Source organism: Panthera onca, chromosome B2 (genome assembly GCF_046562875.1).
Source record: "Panthera onca isolate mPanOnc1 chromosome B2, mPanOnc1 haplotype 2, whole genome shotgun sequence".
Classification (NCBI taxonomy): Eukaryota; Metazoa; Chordata; class Mammalia; order Carnivora; family Felidae; genus Panthera; species Panthera onca.
Window position 1 is genome coordinate 89,975,188 of NC_138343.1, and position 19,429 is coordinate 89,994,616.

The window sequence follows — 19,429 nt, forward strand, 5'->3', positions numbered from 1 at the left end:
CCTATTTGAAACAAGATAAGAAATTGTATTAAAAGATGAGAATATAGTGTCATATACTGTTGGGGGGAGAGTCCACTTTTACAACATCTGTGGAGGGCAATTTGGGAGTATTTATCAAAATTGAAGATACCCTTTGACCCAGCAATTTTACTTTTAAAAATCTATTCTGAAATTTGTTCACAGATGCAAAAGGATCTATTTGCAGAGATGTTTATTATATCTATGTATATAATGTAAAAATAATAAATAAAAATTAGAAAGTAGATCTCTATCAAAAAGAGAATAAATAAACCATGGCACATCCATACTATAAAATATTGTATGTCCATTAAAGAGAATAGAAGAGATACACAGAAACTGACATTGAGGGGTGCCTATAGTACATTGTTGAATGAAAAAAAGGAGTTTGCAAAATTGTATTCTCTTTATTACTGTCCACATTTCTGGATTATGTCAATTTTTAACTATTGTTTTCATAATTCAAGAAATATCCTATAACTCACAGTATGTTCTATAAATATTGTAACAGAAATATGAACCAAGTGCTGTGTGAGCCCAGAAAGGAAGTGTAAAACTTTCCCAAAGGGGAATCAGGCTTCAGGCATCGCATGAGATCTCAGTGCCCTGAAGGGTGAAGAGGAATTTTCCCAATAAAGATTAGTTATAAAGCAGTCCAGAGAACAGCCCGTGCCAAGGCCTAGGTGGGTGAAAGTCATGGCACATTCCAGGAAGAGGTAAAACTCAGTGCAGCAGAAACCTAGGGTATCTGGGGGGCCAGATGGAGCAATGACGGAGGTAGTTTGTGGTTCATTTGGGAAGCACCTAGTGTGACAAACCAAGGAGTTTAAATTTCATTCAGATATAATAGGGACACAAAAGAGCTTTCTAGGCAGATGAATGATATATAATCTGTAGAAGACCCCGCCAACAGTGTGAGAGATACATTGTAGAGACAGGAGGAGGGAAATTGGAGGGAGAAGAAAGGGATTTTGGAAAGAGAGTAAGGAAGTCACATTGTGGTGGTATCTCATACAATGACAGGGGAAGATCTGAGAAAAGTGTTTTTAAAAATGGATCTGTGTCATGTAATATGTAATATGCATCAGAAATACAGAAAGAGACCTAGAGGCAAATCAGGGGGAAAAGTAGATTGGCGGGGGTGGAGAGAGGTGGGACACAAATGTGCTCATACTTGCCCTAAGCCAGGAACTGATATAAAGTATCACACGTATATCATCTCCTTTAGTATAGGAGTCCTAGGAAAAAATCATTACGTGGATGAGGCTGTTCAAGTCTCAAAAGCAGAAGGTTGAAAGAAGTTGCAAACCCCCTCGCCCCAAGAAAAGAGAGAAAACATGAAGCAACTCTAACGATGTTTAAAGGATCCAGAGTCTTAACGTTGGGTAGCACCAGTCACAGGAAGTTTAATAATAACTGTGTCATTACAGTATTACAGAGGCGCCTGGATGACTCAGTAGGTTAAGTCTCTGAGTCTTGCGTTCCGCTCAGGTCATGGTCTCACGGTTCCTGCCTTCTGCGCCAACAGCTCCACTGGGACCCTGCTTGGGATCCTCTCCCTCCTTCTCTCTCTCTGCCCCTCCCCCACTAGCGTGCACGCGTGCGCACATGCGCTGTCTAAATAAATAAAATGATAATAATACTGTGGAATAAAATGAAATAACCTGAGATACATCATCGTCATCTCCAAAGGAGCATTTATTCACTCTTCTGACACATATTTACCATGTTTCTATGATTCATGGGACACAGTTCTGGGGCCTGGGGCTGCAGGTAAGTAACACAAGGACAGGGTACAGTCCTTGTTTTGAGGGTCTTTGCTGCTAATGAAAGGGCCCAGACAAGCACACCAGAGAATGTGAGGGGGTAACTGCCAAGGTGGCTAAGAACATCAACATGGGAGTTGGGGATAAAGAGTCCTGAGGTGGGAGGGGATTGCGCTGGGGGTCAGGCAAGGGAGGTCACGGGAGGCAGGCTTCAGTGGAGGGGGAGCACTGGAGGAAGTGGAGGAGTGCAAGGGCTCTGGGATTCTCCCTCACCACCACCCCAACCGTGAACCTCTACATGTGCTGTTTGTATTGGCAGTGGCTAGCTGAATGTCATACACGGAGGCACATGCTAAGTGTTAATTGGACGCTGACTGGATGATGAATGAGAGGAAGTGGAAAATGGCACAAGCATATTCTCAGAGCCAACATCTACTGAGCAGTTGCTCTGCGCCGCGGGCTCCACAGGCATGGCTTCTTCCAATGCTCAACAACAGCTTGTGGGGAATCCAAAGCCTTAATGTAATCTCCTCATTTGACAGAGCAACGTCACCTGGTTCATGGATAAGCAGGCAGAGAAATGCAAAGATACAGATATATTTTGAGATGTGGGGATAAGAAATTGAGATATTTCAGGAAAGCAAGGACCCCAGAGCCCTGGGTCTTCAACTCAGGGTAGGATTCAGATTGCTCTCCGGATTTAAAACAGCAGCTGTGAGAGGTGAGCCAAGAGTAGCTGAGCAGGAATGGGCTGATCTGGGTGTGTGTGTGTGTGTGTGTGTGTGTGTGTGTGCGCGCGCGCGTGCGCACGTGCACGCACATGTGTGTGCACGTGTGTGTTTATATACCTAAGTACGTGTCAAAAGAATAATAGTATATGTAAAAATCCAGGGGAGGAGCTGGGAGAAACCAAAAAGGAAAAGAAGGAGAGGAGGGTAAGTAGATAAAGAGACCTGTGGATGGGTTGAAAGAAGGGTCCAAAGAGGCATCAAGACCGTAAGACATAAGGGCAAAACTTCATGCCTGATCTCCATCTCTTCCTTTTAAAAAGTGTCACCTAAGAAATTATTGTTAATTTTTGTAGGTGTGCCAGTGGCATGACTATACATATATTTATAAATATAAAGATAGTATTTATATAAACATATTATATATATAATATATTTATATATTTAAAGTCCTTATTCAGAGAGGAACCTGCGTGGCTCAGTTGGTTAAGCATCTAGCTCTTGATTTCAGCTCTGGTCATGATCTCACAGTTTGTATGTTCAAGCCCCGCATGGGGCACTGTGCTGACAGTGTGGAGACTGCTTGGGATTCTCTCTCTCTCTCTCTCTCTCTCTCTCTCTCTGCCCCTACCCTACTTGCTCTCTCTCTCTCTCTCAAAATAAATAAATACACTTAAAAAAAAATTAAGTGCTCATTCAGAGATGGTCACTGAAGCAAAATAACATGTCTGTGAGATGAGGGAAGCTGGAGACAAAAGTAAAAATTCAGAGCAATGCAATATGCCATAAAGTCTCAAAAGAAGGAGACCTGGCCATAAACCAACCAAAGGGAATGTGAAAGGGTGCTAGAATTTTTCAGGCATCTTATTTCCTTTTGCGAACATTAAATGGAACAGCATCAGTGTCCGTGGAAGAAAAATAAATTTCAAGAATAAAACATTCTATGTCTTACATTAAAAGCCACCTTCTACATATTTTAATTTTATGCAGGAAAAAAATATCAGGGTTAATTATATAGCAGATGTAGGTATTTAAACAAGGTATACAGGTGACTGAAAGAGGTTTTTAAATGACGTAAAAACTTGCTAGTGTCTCCACTTGTTCTCTTCGCCGCCCTGAAAAAAAATTTCTTAGCTATTGATAAACTTTAATTATATAACAGAATTGCAAATGTTTATTAAAAATGTGTCTCTGACCTTTTAAATTAAGAGGTTTAGCATGACGCCATAGATAAACCTGTCTAGCCTAACTAATGGGGCATGCGACTAACACAAGGGCTGAAATTAGAAATGTAGAAACACACTGAATAACGAGCCTCAATTACTGTCTGAATGATTCTTCTCACATTAGATCCCAATTATATGTTCCCATGTGAACTCTGAAGACTTTATCCATAAAAAGACTCTTTTGGTTCAGCTTTAAAATATATATATATATATATCACACAAAGCTATCAGAAAATCCTCACCAGAAACTGAGAATGATTTCCTTATGGCTCAGGAGATACTGCCAAGATTTCCTTTCAGGTTGACTTAGATGGCACTCAAGTAAGATTCCCATATGGAATTACTCCCCACACAGGAGCCTGACCTGGGGGAAGCTGAACAAAGCAAAGATTATTTACAAACTCCCAAAGCAGGGGCTGTTTTAAATTTCTCCCACCCTGGATCTAATTCCATAAGTAAATACAGCACATGTTAAGTTATAAAGCATAATTATGAAAAGGCAAAGAAGGGCTACAAAGGATCGACTCTCAGGACACTGTGAAGCAGAAGCCAAGGGCCAGGGATGGCCATACAGGCTGCGTGGGTTGCTGGCACCCGGGAGTTACTACCATCATCATCAGAGACAGACTGATCCCAGCAGGCTCATGCTGGTGCTTAAAGACTTCTTATAGGAATCATCTGTGTTCTGAGAGGGCGGCCTTCCTGTCAGATCACTTTTGAGCAGTTTCCTTCAAATGAGGAAAACACATAATGCGGTAGTTGAAGCAGCCCAGTAAGCAGTAAGCTCTACCCGCAAAGTACCCTCGAAACCAGGCCCTTAAATAATACAGGCAATACTGATGCATCTGTTCTTGATGGTGTGGGTCTTTATGCAAAGAGGAAGGAAAATTTTTCATGAAACAAGACAGAGTATTTAATGACAATTATGAGTAATACTTTTATTTTGGTGCATATCCTGAAAACATTGGGTAAAAAATGTATAGTTTTTTTAATGTATAGTTTTTAATTACTATTTAAGCCACTTGTATTTTATTGAAAAAGCCTCAAAACATTCTCAAATAATAGGAAATCTGTTAAAATACTTTACCTGTAACTAATTGTGCTCTAGACTTTTCTTGGTATCACGTTCATGTAAAAGAAACATCAGAACGTTCATATGGCAGGAAGCAAAGTATCACATAAGGGGGTAGCGGACTTGGCCTCTGTCTCCTTCAGGCTGGTTATCATGTGTCAGTGGAATGATGGAGAAATAGCATCCCCAGCCCTAAGACCATACATGGGCTACTGGAGCCACCCTTGACTGAAATGAGTGGTCTGTTTTATGCAACCACCATTTAGACAATGTTTTCTTTCACTTATGTTTTAATTACATAAGGAAAGCAGAATGAAGTAAGGTAAAGTTCTGGAGTAAACCTTCCTGGGTTCAATTTTCATCTCCATCACTTATTGCTTGTGCCACTGAGTTACTTAACCTCTCTGAGTCTCACTCTCCTCATTAATGAAGTGAAGCATATTGATATTTCCTTCAGTGATGGTCTCTCTTCAGACTTCAGTGATAATCTGAGCTTGGTTCAGTGTCTGTTACATGGTGATTCAATAAATGCTTGTCATTTTTATGATTATGTAAAGAATTTACAGTTTCAAAGCACAAAAGGAAAATCAAGAAGCCTCTATATGTGCTTTGCTATAATGCTGTACAATGAGGAAGATTCTTGGTGTCTATCCCATTTGAGGCATATACTAGTATCCCATAAATGTAGATTAAATTCAAATAAAGTAGGTAAAAACAATTTTACTTTTAGAAAAAAAAAACGTTAAAACAATTATTTACAAAATCATGTTGGAAAATATCTGATAAATGCTATAATATTAATGGTGATAATACTTGGGACAACTTTGTCAAAAAAAGTTTTTTGAAATACAAACATTTCTATTGAATTAATAATATATTGTGCAAGTTTGTCAAATTGGCTAAGGTTGACAATTTCTAGAATACACCAAAGTATATCAAAAATCCCTGAAAGAAAAAAAAAAACATGTCAGGTGCTGTGAACTACCTGGAAATTTATTTCTGTTTGACCTAAATTACTAATTATAGATTTAAAAAGTACTTTGGATTCCAAAATCAAATTATTCAAGATATGTTTTTTATATGTTTTTAAGTGACAGAAAACTAAAAAATCTATTTGGGTTTTCTTTTCCCTTGAACATTAAAAATGTAATCTGTACTTTTTGGGATGCCTGGGTGGCTCAGTAGGTTAAGCTCAGGTCATGATCTCTCGGTCCATGGGTTCAAGCCCCACATCAGGCTCTGTGCCTGTCCAGCTCAGAACCTGGAACCTGCTTCAGATTCTGTCTCTCCCTCACTCTCTCTGCCCCTCCCCTGCTCACACTCTGTCTCCTCTCTCAAAAATAGACATTAAAAAAATGTAATCTGTACTTTTAAATTTCTTGCTTTATTTTAACAAAGTGGAGACCAAAGAAGTCCTTCTTAAGATGTTCTAAATTGAGAAATCATTTTCTAGTATCTAGTGAAAATCAGACCCATTACTTGTTAGTGTGTATATATGTAAGCTTCTATTGCCAGGGTCCTAAAGTGTGTGTATGTGTGTGTTATCTGTTCCAACAGAATCTAGAGCTCAAATGGTTCTTATTTCTTTACAGTTCCATCTTCTAGTTGACAGTCTGTTTTATCCTATGGACTTATCATGCAATGAATAATCCAGACTCAAACTGCATATTGGTAACTATATTTTAAACCAAAAAAATTCCTCACATAATAAATACATTTTATGCACATTAACTTCGAATTTACTTCAGAAAGCTATTTACAATATAAATAATTATAAATGGGAACACTTTGCAAGATATCATTAACATAGCTAATATTTTCTACTTTACATTCCAAAGCAAAAGTTCAAATTACAGATTTATACTACGATGTCACTAAAAACTATACATTGCAAGATGGTACTTGAAATATCGGCAATCAGTATCTTCTTTCACAAATATAAGCCTTTTTATAGCATGTCAGTCAAAAAACAAACATAAAATATTTTATCTTTTTTTGAAGTGCCTACTCGTACATTTCATTTTTCTTTTTGAAATAATTCCCTTTGGAAAAAAACGGAAAAAAGTTACAGTACTTCTAAAACTTTTTCCACGCCAATTTCATTTCTTTTGAAATGTAAACACATCAGGGTTGTTGGGTGTAAATTCAACTGTGATTAAATGTGTTCCAGATCAGCAAACTAGGACAAACTCTCCACTATGTAGGTGTATGAAAGCAAAGTCCCATGCAGCAAAATTGCAATAAATAAAATTATAAGTGTTTGGTTTGAAATTATTAGGATTTCTCATGTGAACCATCAGTTTTTAAGGAGCACAGTAGAACAGAATCTTGTTACTTGCTTTACAATTGTGTGTGTATGTATGTGCGTGTGTACACACACATACATACACACATACATACTCACACGTATGGCCTTTCTGCATACAGTGCTAGAGAAGGAACTCTGAACAAATCCCCATTTGAATATGAGCACAGTATCACGTTTTAAGTTGAGCGCTACCCGTACAACTTTTATGCACAAGAAATGAGCACCACATGGAAATTTCCCCCAAGAGTATTTTCTATGTAACATACCCTTTACATGTGTCCATAGTTGTTCTGTTGTTCATTTAAAGTTTAGAACGATAATTTATCTGCAATGCATGTCCCAATGAGAACAAACCAATAGATTTGCTGTCTTAGAGTCAAATTCCTACTCACAAAAACACATTTACATTAAAATTGAATCACTTATTTGGAGAGCCATAGGATTCACATTCTTTGTTAAATCATTCAGAAAATAGAATGTATATCTATGCTCTATGCTTTGAGTTGAACTGGGGAACCAAATCTGGACATTCAAACTTTTTAAATCAAAGAAAGTATATTAAAGTGTAGCTATTCCACTGGGAAAACTAAGTGACCCCCCCAAATAGCCAAATCCTCAATTTTCCAAATATCAGCATTCACTCTGTCACATCCAAATACTACTAGTACTAATAGAATTGCACTGACTATCTTAGTAATGTCCTACTCTTGAAAGAGAGAGAGCTATAAAATAACATATCTGTATTCAGAATGTCTCTTCAGCTGTAGTGTCTTCTATCAAACTTATTTGGTCTAGGTCTTGGGGGGTAAAAAGCCTTTCATTTTATTTTAAAATAGCTATGCATATTTTCCAAATGACCTTTTATTGAATAGATCCTTATCCCTCATTTAAAAAAGAAAAGAAAATGGAGCATATTATCCTTTTCTGGACGATCCCATTAAAGCTCATTTTAAGTGGGATTCTCTGCCCAAAGGCAGCATGTGGCAGCAGGGTGTAGAGAGAATTAAGAATAGTACCCGATGGAAGTATTCTAGCCCTATAAAATATAATCAAGAGAGAATAAGTGGGTTTTCTGTATAAACACTGAAGGCAAGCAAATCATTTATTGCATCCTGTCTCATTTTGAATGTCACATCAGCACTGTGTCATATTATCCTGGATCAGACAATTACAGCTTAGAAAAGCTAGCCCATTATATTCAGCACAGTATGTCACAAGACTTGTGAAACTGAAGTATGCTGAATTGTCCGAACTGTAGTGATTATAACATTAATATCATGCATCTAAAAATAACACATCACATCTGTATATTCTCAAAGGTTTTAATGGAATTTTCTCAAGAAACATTGGGAAAATATTTATTTGTTTCTTTGGTCATCCAAATTTTCAAATTGGGTATGACAGGTACGTAAAATGGGCAATAAAGATATTCTTACTACTCCTAGAAAGCAAGAACTTTGTATCCTCTAATGGAATTGCTACATATGATACTAATAATTGGATATAGCACATTTTTATGAATCCCAAAGGTGGTATAAAAATCAGACTTCTCTGTTTCAATCTAGTATCATGATTCTCAACATTTAGCAAAGTTATGGAAATCAAGGATTGAAACTAAAGCCAATTTAACTTTAAGTTATTGGGAACATATGCATTTTACATCCCATATCTTAAGAAGACACAGATGCCATCTTCATTATGAGGAAATATGTTATTGGACAGAACAAGATAATGTAGATTATAAATAAATTTTAACACATTTTTGTGTATATTAAAAAGGTACTTTGTCATAAACTGTCTCATCTTATTTTGAGGTCATTTTGTAATAATTATGCCACATTGCAAAAAAGGTAAGCTATATAATATTATGGGCCTATAAGGCATTATATGTAATGTAATAAATCTGCTACTATAAAGTTATTGACCTGTAAACTAAATAAATGCTTTGTATTTAAAACTGGGCCAAATTTTTTAATTAAGATCTAATGTAGTTAATTTTGTCTTCACTTAAAAATATGGGTCATATCATTTTAAAGAGCGTTATTCCTTCTGATTACCCCCATTTGTAAAGTTCATAATTTATTTTTCATCACTTAACTATATCATTTTAAAATTTAAGTGAAATCTCTTTAATGACATTCTTTCACATCAGTTCATTTCCCTTGATTCTTAAGGTTCTATTTATTTTATAACATCTGTCTCTGACATTTTTGGTAGAATGTATATCCATCAATAAAACCCATGTGTATAGATTTCCTTTCCAAAATACACCATATTCTTCAGATACCTGTGTCTTTGAACCATTTACCCATCTACAGAATTCTCCAAACACGTTAGCATTCCTACTTCATGCTTCAAATTGAACAAAAATGTATTTTATGTAATCCAGGGTTTTTTCATAAATATTTGTCTCAAAATCACTGAACACTTTTGCTTCTATGGCCCAAAATGTCATTTTTATTGTTCTTTGAAGTTTTTTTTTTTTGACAGTATATATGATAACCACTAACTTTCTCACTTGTGAGAAACTTTTTCCATTTAGAAGACAAATGTTGCTATGTCATACCCAAGAAATACTTACTCAATTTCATGTAGACTCTTTTCTTCTATACAAACATCCTGGTCTTCTTCTCTCCAATTATCATCATTCAGATTGTCACCTACCCATAAACTGTCAAATAACTGTATTAAATGATGAACATAGAGTACTAATCCCTGAGTGGTCAATGTCATGTTCTGCCTTCAAAATTATAAGTCAGTTTCTTCCAATACATTCCCCTCCTTGCATATGGCAAGAGTTTGAGACATGGGACGCCCAGGAGATACTACCTATGAAATTTCTCTAATCACTTGTGTCACTTTGCTTTGATTCCTAGAGAACAGCGCATTAAATAAATCTTACTTTTTTTCTGCTCCCTCATCAGTTTCTACCGTCTACATTTTGGCTGAACCAGAAAGTTGATCACAGCTATACATGCTTAAAAGAGCCCCTGTACCTGCTGAAGTTACAAAGCACCTAGACCTCTGTATGAGGGCAGAAAAGCCAGAGTGATCAGTCTTGACAACTGACAGCACAGAGTTAACTGGTTAACAAGTATACTTCTGCTGCACCAACGATCCACAAAACCATGAAACATCAGAATAGCCATACAGACAAAGAAAGTAGGGCCCAGGCATCAATATTCCCCAAATGGGTTACAGGCAGTGTCAGAACTGGAACCCAGAGATCTTGCATTCCAGTCTGCTGGTCTTTCTACCGTATCACACGAACTTAACACCAAGCTTGTTGTTTTTGCCATTTACAAACAATAAGGAAAATGAGCGCTTTGCATGTTCTTTCAATCGAAGTATACTCGTGCACTTTTAACCACTTGTCTATCAGCCCATGCTTTTATCTGAGGCTCTTTCCTGAGGCTCTCCACATGTTGTCACATTTGCACATCTGTGCTTTGAAATGTTTTTCAAACACTTACACCGCTGCTATGTAGCACTTCACTGGCTTCCCTTACTTATTTTCTGTAGTGATCAACCTTTTTTTTCTTGGTGAATTGGTTTGAGGATTTTATTCGGTTGGTTTCATAAGCCTCAAATATGTTGATTACATATTCTGAGCCTTAAATTGTTGTGTTGAGATATCATTTCATTTCTTATGCCTCTGGCCTTTCCATCTTTAGTAAACTATTTCCAGTTAGGCACACTAGGTTTTTGAAGTGTGTCCCAACATCTCGGTGCTTTTACTTAGAAAACCCTCACTGCTATGTCAGTGTGATCCTGTTCCTTGTCTAACTCAAAAGTAAGGTGAAAAATCACCACTTCCTGATTGCTTATAATGGATACCAGGTGGAAACTCATTCTTGTACCATATCCAGAACCATTTCCCTAATTTATGCCTGAACCAAATGAGCTGGCTGGTCAAAACCACAATTAAGAAACCGGTTTACAAGATGTATCTCTCTCTTTCTCAGTTATTTTAGGAAGGAAAATTTCTTGAATACACTTAATGTGCTAAGGTTAAGAAAACTTACCCGTTTGGGTTGTATTTAAGGTGTATAGTCTATATTTCTGCATGCAAAGTGTGCACAGCAGTCTGTGGATCGTGATTGGTCTGTGTGTATGAGGTTTACTGGATCCTCACTATGCCATGCTGTCCTCCACCAGTCTTTCATGTGGTGTATATGCTCACTTAATCTACAAGAGTACTTTTCAATTCAAAATTTATGTATTCTGGCTCCCATATAATTAGAGGGGCAATTTATGTATTCACTTTAGCTCCATTATCTGTGTGTAACCCTGAACGCAAGTGCTCTTTTCTTTGATTTCACAGGAACACATGTCAAATACCCAGTAACTTAAATTATCCTCTCTAACCATCTGTGGCATAGTAAATGCTAGTAATGGGGTATTAAACTATAAATATGTTTCAGAGATCCTTAAAGAACAAAATATTTTAGAAAAACATCAGCTTCCATTGGTTATTATAACAGATGTTCCCTTGTGTCCTTGTGCTGGGTCTGGCTGCATCCTTAGATGGGAAGTTACATCAAAGTGTGAGCCATTACAGCCCAAGGAATAGTTTCTAATGGTTTCAGTGTCATATAAGTGCTCCAGGGCATATCCAGTTAATGTGTAAGCATGCTTATCGAAATACTGCCGGTGAGAACCAAAGCAGTTTGGAGAGACGGCGGGATGGTCTCCCGCGGTCTGATGTGGAGACATTTCCGAATGTAGATAGTCTTTAGCTAGGATCAAACTGGATTTTGAAATGCGATCCGAATTGGGACTACTTATTCGAGACAGTGCAGTGGGACTGTTGTCATAGTCATTTTCGTGGGGGCTCAGCATCTTTCCCTCTCTCTGCTGGATGTGGTCACATGGTGAAGTGTTGGCAAGAGCAGAGCCGTGGCAGACTTCCCCTGTTGGTGGGGGCTGTTGATAGTTTGCAAAACAGAGGGAGTGTTTTTTCCCAGCTCCATTAATGGAGGCCAGTTGGTCTGGGGGGGCTTTCCTTAGCTGCAATCTGTTCTCTTCTTCTTTAATCATTTGCTGGGTGGCTCTTATCAGAGTTTCAATTTTGCTAGGTTCATGTGGGCTACTTTGATACTGCTCAGTGCGATATCGGTCACCTGATTCGCTGGCAGATCCAGGGTCTGGAGAACTCACCACACTATCTTCATCCCAGTGACCTCGCCCTAGAAATTAGAAAAAGTAAAAAGTGGTCTCAAAATTCACCCCCCAAAATGCAAGGGCATTTTCTTTTTTCTATTAAAAGAATCCTTCATCTTTCATTTTAACTATATGCACCAATATTTGAAACAGACACAGGCTTTCATGACAAACAAAGCGTCAATCAATCGTCCTGGCATTCATAGTTTTCAGCGGCTTTTAAGTGGAGAGGAAGTTTATCACAAGTTTTTTTAGAAGGTGAACCTTGTTCATGGGTTGTGGATGTCAATTAGCAAAATGGTAGCGTGTTTATACTTCTCCATGTATGCATATCATTGGACCTGCCTGACTGTAAAAAATAAAATTAAAACGCATAGCATTTGGTTTATGTTATTTTCTAAAGAAATGTTATGTTAAACTGATACTTAGAAAACGCTTTCCATTGGATTTGAGGAAGACAATGATATAGACTGGACTACTTTCCCAATTCTAAATAAATCATCTAAAATGTTAAAATTATTAAGTGTATCATAAGTAGAGTTACAATAAAGCTCTAATGCTAGTTTTATAACTATTTGAGGGTTAAATACATATATTCATATGTGTATGTATGGAGATATATGTGTGTGTGTGTATATATATATATATATACACACACACACATATATCTTGTCCCAATCAAAAACATAAATATTTTTTTTCTCAAATCTAGAGGTATATATCTTAGCTTCACATATACTCATACAGTAACTCTGGTATCTTAGATTGTTTCTGAAATAAGGTGAAGAATAAATGCTAAGCAAAATAAGTCAGTCAGAGAAAGACAAGTATCATACGATTTCACTCATATGTGGAATTTAAGAAACAAAACAAAGCAGAGGAACATAGGGAAAGAGAAGAAAAAAAAGATAAAAACAGAGAGGGAGACAAACCATAAGGGACTCTTAATACAGAGAACAAACCGAGTGTTGCTGGCAGGGTGTTGGGTGGGGACATGGGCTAAATGGGTGACGGGCAACAAGAAGGGCACTTGTTGGGATGAGCACTGGGTGTTAGATGGAAGTGATGAATCACTGGGTTCTACTCCTGAAACTAATACTACACTGTCTGTTAACTAACTTGAATTTAAATAAATAAATCTTTTTTAAAAAATAAACAAACAAATAAATGTTTTAAATGTTAATAACAATCTGTTCTGAACCAAGGAGAGAGATCTAATACAGAGAAATAATGCATCCAAAATATATTCCATAAATTCCACTAGTCTCAAAGCATTCTGAAGTCAATATAAAAAGAGAGAAGAAAATCAGGAAGGGGCATACGAAAGCTGTAAACTGCTTAATGCAGCAGAGAAGCCCTGGATCACACTATTCATTGCTTTCCTTTTCCTTTTTCTTCTTATTTTATTTCTAATATTTTCTTCCAGACCATGTAGGTTAAGCCAGGATTTTCACTTCACTCCATTCTTTGGCAAGCAATTGCCCTTTGCCCTGGGTTTCCATTACCGGTCTACCATACTAGAGATACTCAAAGCAAGAGCAGAAAAATAAAAAAACAAAAACGGAAACAAATTAAGATCCTTCACAGAAGACAGTCAGTGCCTGGGTGGTATCTGACAGGAGACTATAGGTGAGTACAACATTGTCTAACACATTTCTCATCCTAAAGACCCAGCAAGAAGAGTAACATCATCGTGTCAGGTCAGTCTAAAGGACACTGACTTGTAATGAAATAGGGAGGGTGTAAGAGACCTGCTTGGACCCACACTTGGAATGGACAGAAAGGGCTTTTCTTCACCAGTGAACTTTGAAATGAACAAAGAAGAGCATTACTGCCACTGAAGACTTCAACCATAGTGTCCATTTCTGTGTGCTCGTAAAACTGTGTCATAATCCCAAGGGGAAATTTTCCATGGGTTCTCTCTATCACTTCATCCTCTACTCATAGGGACCAATGGGTTGTCCTAATAATGGGGGAAAGGGGTGGTTATCAGTATTTAATGCCCAGAGGGCCAGGAAGGGTAAATCACCTGTGAAGTGAGTGACAGGCCATGAAGCAAAGCCTGGCCTCCCCAACAGTGGTGTCCTTATTGAGAAGCACTACTACACAAGCCCCAAAACTACCGAGGTCCACATCTGAAGCATCAGAGTACAGAAGAAACTAACATGCAAGAAATTTAAGTGCATACCAATTTCAAGTTCAACAGACTTCCTTAAAAATTGGCCTTAATTTCTACACTTTCTATGATACTTAAAATGGGAATCATTTTTACTCACCTGTCAAAAATAAATGCATTTGGCAAACATTACCAAAAATTAATACACTTCAAATGAGTGGCTCTGGTTTGTAAAACCCCCCTAGTGTGAGTTGCTGGTGTGTAATTTCAAAGGAGAAGACCACTGGGTGAGTCACTCCAGTGTCAAACCTAGAATATTAGAAACCTGCCCAGGGGCTCAAAGCTGCCGGCTCAGGAGTCACTTCAACTACCCTTACCGTGGATCCTGTGCACTGAAGCGATGTGAGGCATGCTGTTTTCATAGGCTTCTCTGCTTTCTGGGGAGGACTTGGTCAGGGGCAAGGCTGCACGAGAGCCCCACCAGGGCTCCCTCCCGGCCTGCGGCGTTCCCAGGAAGTACCTGCCTGCCTCACACCGGCCTCCCTCGCAGGCTTGGGTGTGGAAATGCCTCTCCTCCACCAGCCTGGAATGGTCCAGTGCAAAGCCATAGCAGAGAGAGCTGCGGTCAGAGAATTGTCTGTAGGCGCACGACGCGTCATGCTGAGATCCTGGCCTCTCCCCGGGGTCCAGGAGCTGCGGAGAGGCTGTGTCTGTCAGGGGACTTCCACCCCACTGGCTGTCGTGATCAGATTCAGATCTTTCCGTGTGAAATCCCGAATACTGAAATAAAAAGAGTGAGGAAAGTACATTTCAAAAAAAAAAAAAAATAGCCTTTTTACTCTGCAAGCACCACTAAGGTCACATTGGGCTTAAGGCACCAGGTTAAGCTCTATAAACTCTAGCACCACACTGGGCACCTCTGACTTGGAATCAGTTAAAGAGCCATAGTGCCTCAAAAGAAAATCCTTTTGGCTGCTGAAAGGAGGAGATGAAAATAATAATAACAAACAGGGGGGAACTAAATACCACCCACTGCTGGAAGTACTTCCTGTGAGTGACTTCACCTCGTTTTTTTAATATTAACCCTTTCATGAAGATATTGGTAACCCATTGCATGAATAGAGAAACTAAGGCCCAAAGAGAAAATGATTTGTTCAGGCCCAGGTTAGTGGATGGCAGTCAAGATTGAAACCCAAGCTCTTCATCACTACTCAAATGGGAGTGCCAAAGGGAGAGTCCAAGAAAGCTCTATATTCTATTTCAATTTACTGTTCAGAATTTTTTTCTTAATTAAAAGACAAAATGAAAATAAGGTTTAAGTTCCAAAGTGCTGCACCCTCTTCACTCTTCATGCCAGACTTAGTGCTCTGAGGGCCATGCTTGATACACAATAGGATAGTTAATAAAGGCCTAACTAATTCAATGGCAAACATACTTTTAAAAAGCCTTGCCCATACAGACTGAGTCTATTCACTAGGATGTGTTTCTTGCTTCCTAAAGTAAACTTTCAAATATGCATAGGATCGTCAGGGCAAAACAGCCGCAGGCAACACTGTGCTGGGATCACACTGCTCACCTGTTGCCAGAGTGTGTGATCTGGTGTTGAAAGAAAACGTAAATGGTGTGACAGACCTCCCTGGGAGGTATGCTCAATTTGAAGTTCCTCATGAGCCACTAAAGAGTAATACGATTTCTACCAGTTTTTGCTTACTTATGCCAAACACAAATCTAGGTGCCGTGTAGAGATTACCTGCCAAGATCATAATAGATGCCATTTATTGAGAACGTACAGTGTGCCTGGCAATTGCTAACCATAGTACATACATTATATCATTGAATCCTCACAGCCTCCTGGACAGTAACATATCTCCATTTCCTTGATGGGGAAACTGCGTCACTGGGGAGTTTTAATAAGATGGTATGGCCACCCCACAGTCTATCTGGTCTCAAAGCCTGCACTCCAAACTACGATTTTACCCTTGAGAGAGGACACTGTCAAGGAGAGAAAAAAGGATCCAATGTTAGATTTCCAGAAAAGTGGCAGGAACCAAAATACAGTCTCAGGAACTAAAATATGAGTCCACTTACATGTTATTTCTTACCCCAGAAGAAAGAGGGATGGATGTGTGGTGCTGTGGGGGAGCCTAGGAGAAATTCAGGCAGCTCTGCTTGGGGCTCTTAGAGCCAGGGAGATGAGGTACAGAGGTTCCCCTGGGGGAAATCCAAAGTATGCTAATAACATAGCAAGTTCAGGAAAGAGTGCTACACAAATTCTAAGCTCAAGATTTTTCTATTACCATATCTAATTATTATTTTAATTATTTTCCAAAGGTACACGTGGACTATCAGCATATTCCACCAAGAAAAAAAAATGTAAATGCAACTTCTCTCCCTGTAGAACCATAAGATGAGCACAACAAGGGATCCTGAGCGCCATTTCCCTACATCACACCTCCACCTGCCATCAGTCTTTTCTCCCCATGAATGCCAGCCTCTCTTTTTCTAAGACACCACATTCACTTTCAGCAAGTGAGGGTTGGCACACATCTCCTTACCGAGGGGGGATGAGAGTGCTCGACATTTGCCCTTTGGTAACACCATTTGTGCACTTACCTAGGAAAATTTCAGATCATCAGTGCTCTTCCAAGCCAGGAATTGCCCAGACGCTGCTTGTTTTGATAAAAGTATAAACCAGGTCTATTTCTGAAGTACTCCAGTCAAGACTTTTGAGCCTTGTTGAGAGGGGAAAAAGCTTTCCCTGAGTGCATATGGGGAAGTGCTATTGGCGCAGCAGAGAAGAACATTCTGTCCTTCTCTCACAAAGAAAATTCAACACAAGGCAACCCCGGCATACATGAGGTATACATTTCACGAGCACCCAAAGACGAATGTGATGGATAAGCCTCTTGTCAATAGTGAGGAAACCATGACAGCAGGCGCACTGCCCTTGAAGCAGGCAAAAGTTGGGTGGTTGAGTTAGACCAAGATCTCACACTGCTTTAGAGGCACAGAGGAAAAGCCTAACTGCAAACCTTTGTTTCTCAAGACCTGTATACTTGCACCTGTGTGCACCATCAAATCTCTGAGCCACATTCATCCCATTAAAATGAACTGCGGTAGGTGTCAACTCTGTGGAGAACACTACAGACCCATAAATTGATCTGAAAAATTTCAGGTGTTCATCAAGTCTTAGGGGAAAGAGAGAGAGCAGAAAGGAAGGAAGGCAGCCAATACGTGTGGAGCATGCTGTACAATCAGTGAACGCTGCATAAGAAGGCGAGAAGCCTCTGGGTCTATCCTCACACCTACTTCTGCTGCTTACTACATGTACAATCTCAGGCAAGTGATTTAATTTCTTCTGTTGCAACAGGAAAAGGGTCATGGTGATACTTAACCTACCAAAGACCAAACCAGAATAGAGGCCATTTAATGGAAGAGGAAATAGGGACAGGGAGCCAGGAGAACCTGGTTCCCGGTCCACCCTGCTAGTAACTCTCAGAGTAACCTTAGGCAAATTGTCTTTCTTAACCTCACCTGAAGAATGATACATTGGATTAGATTAGATGCTAATTTTTCTTTCAGCTTTAAAATTCTATATGATATAATCATCATTTGGTATCCTTTCTAGTGTTAAAATGTAGGATTCCTATGCCCGTCCATATATTTCACTTATTTAAAGAATATAAATTATTTAGAACTATAATCCAAGTCCAAGAATTTTTATTGTCATGGTTATAAAAAGAAAGTTGTTATGTAAGTTTTATTTTACTATTATGTCAATTTTCCCCCAAGTATCCCCTTGTGGCACAAGTTTTATAGGGACCACATGATGCCTTTTGGTCAATAAATTATTATATTCTAGAGTCTTCTGAGTATGAATGAGCATATGTCAGCCATCTGAATATGTACCCCTTTGCCCATTCTACCCCCATACTTACATGGTCAACAAAGAGCACAAACTGAATCACCCATGACCCATCCTATTGGCATTACAAGGAGGCAGAGAATATGCTAAATGTCAAACTATTTATTAAAAAATAAGAATAAAAAGTCAAACAGCAGCTGCTATGAACCTGCAGGTGCAGAGAGTATGGTAAGGGCAGGTGTAAGAGACTCCAAGAAACACAGAGAAAGAGAGAGAGAAAGAGAAGGTTAGGACATTGGGAAAACAGACAAAAATCATCTGCAGAAAGAGAACAGTTACCACAAGTAAGTGCCAAAATAAGAACAGAAGTCAGTAGCTGGTAGTTCACAGCACTGGCCACAGGAAAGGGGCTCAAAATCAAGCAAAATCTAAGGTAGCAGCTCAAGACAAGTGTCGTTTTCATAGGAGAAGAATATAAATTGAGAATGGGTCATGTCCATAAAACAGATAGCAGTGAAAGGAAAGGAGGACACGGAGGAAATCATGGATCCAGAAGACAGGAAAGAAGAACAGTAACAGGTGAATCCCATCTTCCTCTGTACCCTCTCTACCAGCATCGTCATCCATTTACACAATTGTATTTGACAAAACTGACAAGACAGAGTGCTTTTTAATTAGTAACCCAACTCATGAAATGCTAAGGAGTAGGGGGAAAAAATTAAACTCCCTATAAAACTCCTGTAGGAAAAAAACATGAAATGGAAATAACCATCTCATCTGATAAAAATTCTCATCAAATAACCAACTATGCCATAAGGGAAAGTTGTAAGACAACACACCAAACTGAAATAAGTACGTCCAAAAGACACACGGATGTGCACACACCCAGAATCAGAAATTTTGAAACTAAGAAATGGGCCCCAAACTCCACCCAACAACAACAACATCAAAACGGGGGAAAATGCAATGAAAACTGACCAAATTCAAATAAATCGAATAAGTGAAGAATAAGTTACAAGCTGTGAAAAGGAGAATAGATTTGAATAAAACTTTAATGAGGGAGATTGAAGAAAAGCTGGAAAACATGCAAGGAAACAAAATTGGAAAGAGCAAATTAAAAGGTCAGAGAAAGTGACTGAAAGAAGACAGAAAAGTTTCAATAAATGC

At 38.7% G+C, this 19,429-nt stretch overlaps 1 protein-coding gene across 1 annotated transcript in view; it reads right to left on the bottom strand.

Annotated features, from left to right (window-relative positions):
- Positions 1-6,513: 6,513 nt before the first annotated feature.
- Positions 6,514-19,429, bottom strand: part of SIM1 (SIM bHLH transcription factor 1) — a 69,830-nt gene continuing 56,914 nt past the window's right edge. The window contains exons 10-11 of the mRNA XM_078447167.2: positions 14,775-15,177; positions 6,514-12,307 (exon numbers count right to left, since the gene is read on the bottom strand). Of these exons, the coding sequence (XP_078303293.1) occupies positions 11,577-12,307; positions 14,775-15,177 (1,134 nt within the window). The 3' untranslated portion in view covers positions 6,514-11,576. The remainder of the gene's footprint in view (positions 12,308-14,774; positions 15,178-19,429) is intronic.